General features: G+C 35.3%; 1 protein-coding gene across 1 annotated transcript; it reads left to right on the plus strand.

The window, feature by feature from the left end:
* Nucleotides 1-1,049: 1,049 nt before the first annotated feature.
* LOC107778604 (mitogen-activated protein kinase kinase kinase 18-like) lies at nt 1,050-3,128 on the plus strand. The gene has a single exon (XM_016598891.2). It carries the CDS (start codon nt 1,660-1,662, stop codon nt 2,674-2,676), a length of 1,017 nt encoding a protein of 338 aa, XP_016454377.1. The 5' UTR covers nt 1,050-1,659; the 3' UTR covers nt 2,677-3,128.
* The last annotated feature ends 1,461 nt before the right edge of the window (nt 3,129-4,589 follow it).

Consider the following 4,589-nt stretch of genomic DNA (forward strand, 5'->3'; position numbering starts at 1 on the left):
ATTATGTTGTTTTCGGTGTTTTCGTACGAGGTTCTGAAGATTGGTATTTCTGGTTTTACTGATTTTCAAGGATTGAGTTATTTTCATGAGTTAACTGCCTTATTTCCCTGTATTTTCCTTTCCTACCATTATTATTATACTGCGTATAGGTTATTGTAAGTGACACGTCTTAGCCTCGTCACTACTTTGCCGAGGTTAGACTCGACACTTATAGAGTACATGGGGTCGGTTGTACTCATATTATACTCTGCACGTCTTGTGCGTATTTTGATATCGGTCACAGCGGCGATCAGTAGATTGCTCGAGTGGACTATTGTATGGAGATTTGAGGTACAGCTGCTCGGTGTTTGCAGCCCTAAGGTTCCCTTCTACCTTATCCTAGCTGTGTATTCTTTTCATACAACTTTATTTTCATTCAGACCATTATTTGTATTATTCTAGTAGCTCGTGCACTTGTGACACCAGATCCGGGGTTGTATTTAGATATTTCGTTTATTATGACTTTGTGCACTTTATTTCTGTTTTATTTCAGTTATTTCAGTTTAATTGGCATCAGTTAAGTTGATTTGTTTAAAAATGACTTAAAATTATTCTAACATTAGTTTGCCTAGTCAGCGAAATATTAGGCATCATCAGGATCCCGAGGCTGAGAATTTTGAGTCGTGACACACTGTCTATTTTTGAAGGATTAAATATTTTCAAGATTATAAAAATGATTATAATCCTGGAAGCGTAGTTTAATTTTCCACTTCCTGTATTTTCCGCAAGAATTTAAAGACTTTCCAATTCTACAATTTGCCATTTTTTTCGATTGACTTGATGCTTTTCCGGTTCTTAAAAAAAGGTAATTCGGTACACAAAGTATCTCGCGTTCACACAGGGTTAGGGAAGGTCACACTCCAAAAGGGTATAACATAGACAATCTACCTAATACAAATATTAGTGACTGAACCCTTGACCTATAAATCACACTGAAACAACTGTTCCGTTCTTAGAATTTAAGTATTATAGTAAATTTGGTGGATACACATGTAACAAGTGAAATAGTTCAAACTCCACTTGAACTCAATGCCTACCAAAATGTGGAATATTCCCAAGAATTCAGCAGCATGTGGTGTTGGTTTTCAACTTTCTCATGACAAGATACTCATCAAACACCTTCCTCAACCCCTGAATTTAATCGTCAAAGTTCAGTAAATCCTATGCAAAACAAAGGATCCTAATTCAATTTACCCAATCTAACTTCTTTCAATCAAATATAAATTGAAAATTTAAACATATTAAATTGAGATGCACTTGTTTCTTTTTGGGTAAATTGATATGCACTTCGCCACCTCCTTATGCAAAATCTTGCGACGTGGCAAACCCAATTGGCCAAGTAATGGTAACCCTCCAGCCTAATCAAGCTGCCGAATTGCGACAACCATTTCGCCACGTTGTAAATTCCGTTAAAGCAATCTTTTTATAATTATTAGAGAAAAAAAGAGTGGCAACCTTAGTCTAACCAACCAATTTGGAGTTTCGAACATTCACTTTATTACATGCTTATAAAGTACTTAATATATACCTTCTTGCAGCTTCTCAAAAACCATAAACAGAATTCATTTTTGAAACTTCTTACACTTCCTAGTTTGCTGTAACCAATTTTCTTCTTCTAAAATGGATTGGACCAGAGGCCAAACCATAGGCCACGGCTCTTCCGCCGCCGTCTTTGTTGCTAAGTCACGTTGGACCAGAGAGATTTTTGCTGTTAAGTCAGTGGAATTATCCCAGTCTCAGTTCTTGCAAAAAGAACAGAAAATTTTGTCCGAATTGAGTTCCCCTTACATAGTTAGCTACAAGGGGTATGATGTTACAAAGGAGAACGACAAATTCATGTTTAATCTTATGATGGAGTACATGTCTGACGGTACACTTACTGATGAAATCCGGAAACAGGGTGGTCAGATCAACGAGTCGTTAATCGGGTATTATACCAAGCAAATTCTGCAAGGAGTAGAGTACCTACATTCAAGAGGCGTAGTACACTGTGACATTAAGGGACACAACATTTTGTCAGGTAAAACCGGTGCCAAAATTGCAGACTTTGGTTGTGCTAGGCGGGTTGATCAGGCGGAGAGGGACGCTGCTGCATCCGCCCAGCCAATTGGCGGCACGCCGATGTTTATGGCACCGGAGGTGGCGCGTGGGGAAGAACAGGGGTTTGCAGCTGATATATGGGGATTAGGATGTACAATTATTGAAATGGCCACAGGTGGATCACCTTGGACTAATGTGACTAATTCAGCTTCATTGCTTTACAAAATTGCATTTTCAGGGCAATCCCCCCAAATTCCAAAGTTTCTGTCTTTACAAGCAAAGGATTTCTTAAGCAAATGCTTGAGAAGAGATCCAAGAGAAAGATGGACGGCTAAAGAACTTCTCAAGCATCCATTTCTTGAGGAAACATCCAATTCGAATCAAGATTTTGTTACAAGCTCCCCAACGAGCATTCTTGATCAAGACATTTGGAATTCAGTGGAGGAAACAGAAACCATGGACTTTTGTTCAATACAAACAGTTAGCTCAATGGACTCTGCTGTGCAAAGGGTAAGAGAATTGGGTTTGAAGTCAGGAGAACCGAAGTGGAGATGGGACGACGAGAGATGGATTACACTTAGAAGAAGCAGCGAATAACTAACAGAAAGACGAAGCAATGACAGCTTTTTCCTAACTGTCATGATTATGAAATTTGAGAGCTGGTGTTGGAAAGAAACAGCTAACAATTTTGCTGTAAATTTTGGTACTAAACAGAAGCCAATAGAGATATGGAGTATTTGTTTCTCCCAAAGGTGTGAGGTTTACAAGAAACCGAAGAAGAAGATTCAGGTTCCTGAGCCATTAAACAAGAAGGAATGCAAAGAAATCCAACATAATATTCAAATGACTTTTCTGTTATCTCTTGTGAACAGTGGAGAAATTCAAATTTTGATCTTTAAACTTTTAATTCTCAGGATTTATCTATTATAGAAAAAATACTTTGCGTAGTAGTAGTACTAATGTCGCAAGTGACGGCAAAAACCTTCCCTGAATGCCGGAAATAGCCAGGTAGACGGGGGCGGAGGAACAATTACCATTTGTTAGGCCTTTGGTTCAGTCCATGTTGAAAAAATATTGGGTAATATCGGCAAGAAACTAAACTAAAAGCAGTAAGAGGGGACAATTCCTCAATTATAAAAAAAAAAAAAACTTATTAGGGTAATAAATTCCTCAATTATCGGGATAGTCCTAAATACTCTTGAAATACTATTCTATCAACCTTGAACTTAAAATCATGCGCTAGAATTTTCCTATTCCCTCCATTTCAATTTGTTTGAACTTATTAGACTTAACGCGACATTTGAAACTTGTGGTCCAGAATAATCCATGGATATTTGTGTGACTACAAATCATCTTATAAAATGAAAAGTTTAAAGTTACATTTTTTAAAAATTTAGGAACGAATCATTCTTTTTGAAAGTATATAAAAAGAAAATAGGTTCATTTTTTTTTGGTAAACAAAGGGAGCACTATTGACGACGTTGTTCTTAAGCTATTTTTCTCAAGCGGTAGCCTTTTCGGCTATTAATAGTTGGGCTTGGCCTCTAACAGGCTTACAGCCATTGTTATTGTCGTTATTAGAAAAAAAGGATTTTTACCTAGCTATACTATGATAGAAACCTATTTACTACTTTTGTTGAGGTTTCTTGTTAATTACTTTATATACCTATATTTACTAGTTTTATACAAAATCATAAAAAAGAGTAAATGTAACGTACCTTAAATATAACGTATCAGTTACATATAATCCCCCTACATTTAAGATTCTCTTCCTTTTCCAAAGGATTACAAAAACATCTTCTCTCTTTCTTTAACAATTACCCAAATTTATACTTACTCACCGTAAGAATTCTCCCTTACCTACTGATGTCCAAAATCTTTCTAACCCAAAAATCTCGCTTACTCACCCCTCTTCCAAAGGTTTTGATATCCGATTTCTCTCTTTCAATCATCAACTGTTATCCCCCAAAAATTGCAAATTCTTTCTTCTTCCAAAGCATTTGATATCCGATTTCTCTCTTTCAATCATCCAAAATCTCAATATAGAAGAAATTCAAAATTTTGCTCTATAATCAAGTTGTGGGTAAGTTGTGGATACAATACTAATACAATTATAATGCTATTATATTAAATTTTTAGTGTAGAGTTATGATTGAAACTTGAGGAAAATGAAGATAATAATTGTATTACAATTTTTCAGAAATGTATCGCGATTGTATTATAATTGTATATATATCATAATTCTTGCAGGAATTGTATTACAAATGTATGGTAATTATATATTCATTATATATTGTTACGAGCAGTTGTAAATTCATGACAAATTTTACAATTTGTATCACAAATATGATAATTGTATATTAATTTATTAGTATTGTATCATGTATTATTTTGGGTATTAATGTACCAGATACAAGTTAGATACAATTGTGATACAAGTATAATACATTTGTGTTTTAGATATTGATGTATCTGATACAATTCAACTACAATTATGATACAGTTATCAT

Source organism: Nicotiana tabacum, chromosome 10 (genome assembly GCF_000715075.1).
Source record: "Nicotiana tabacum cultivar K326 chromosome 10, ASM71507v2, whole genome shotgun sequence".
Taxonomy (NCBI): domain Eukaryota; kingdom Viridiplantae; phylum Streptophyta; class Magnoliopsida; order Solanales; family Solanaceae; genus Nicotiana; species Nicotiana tabacum.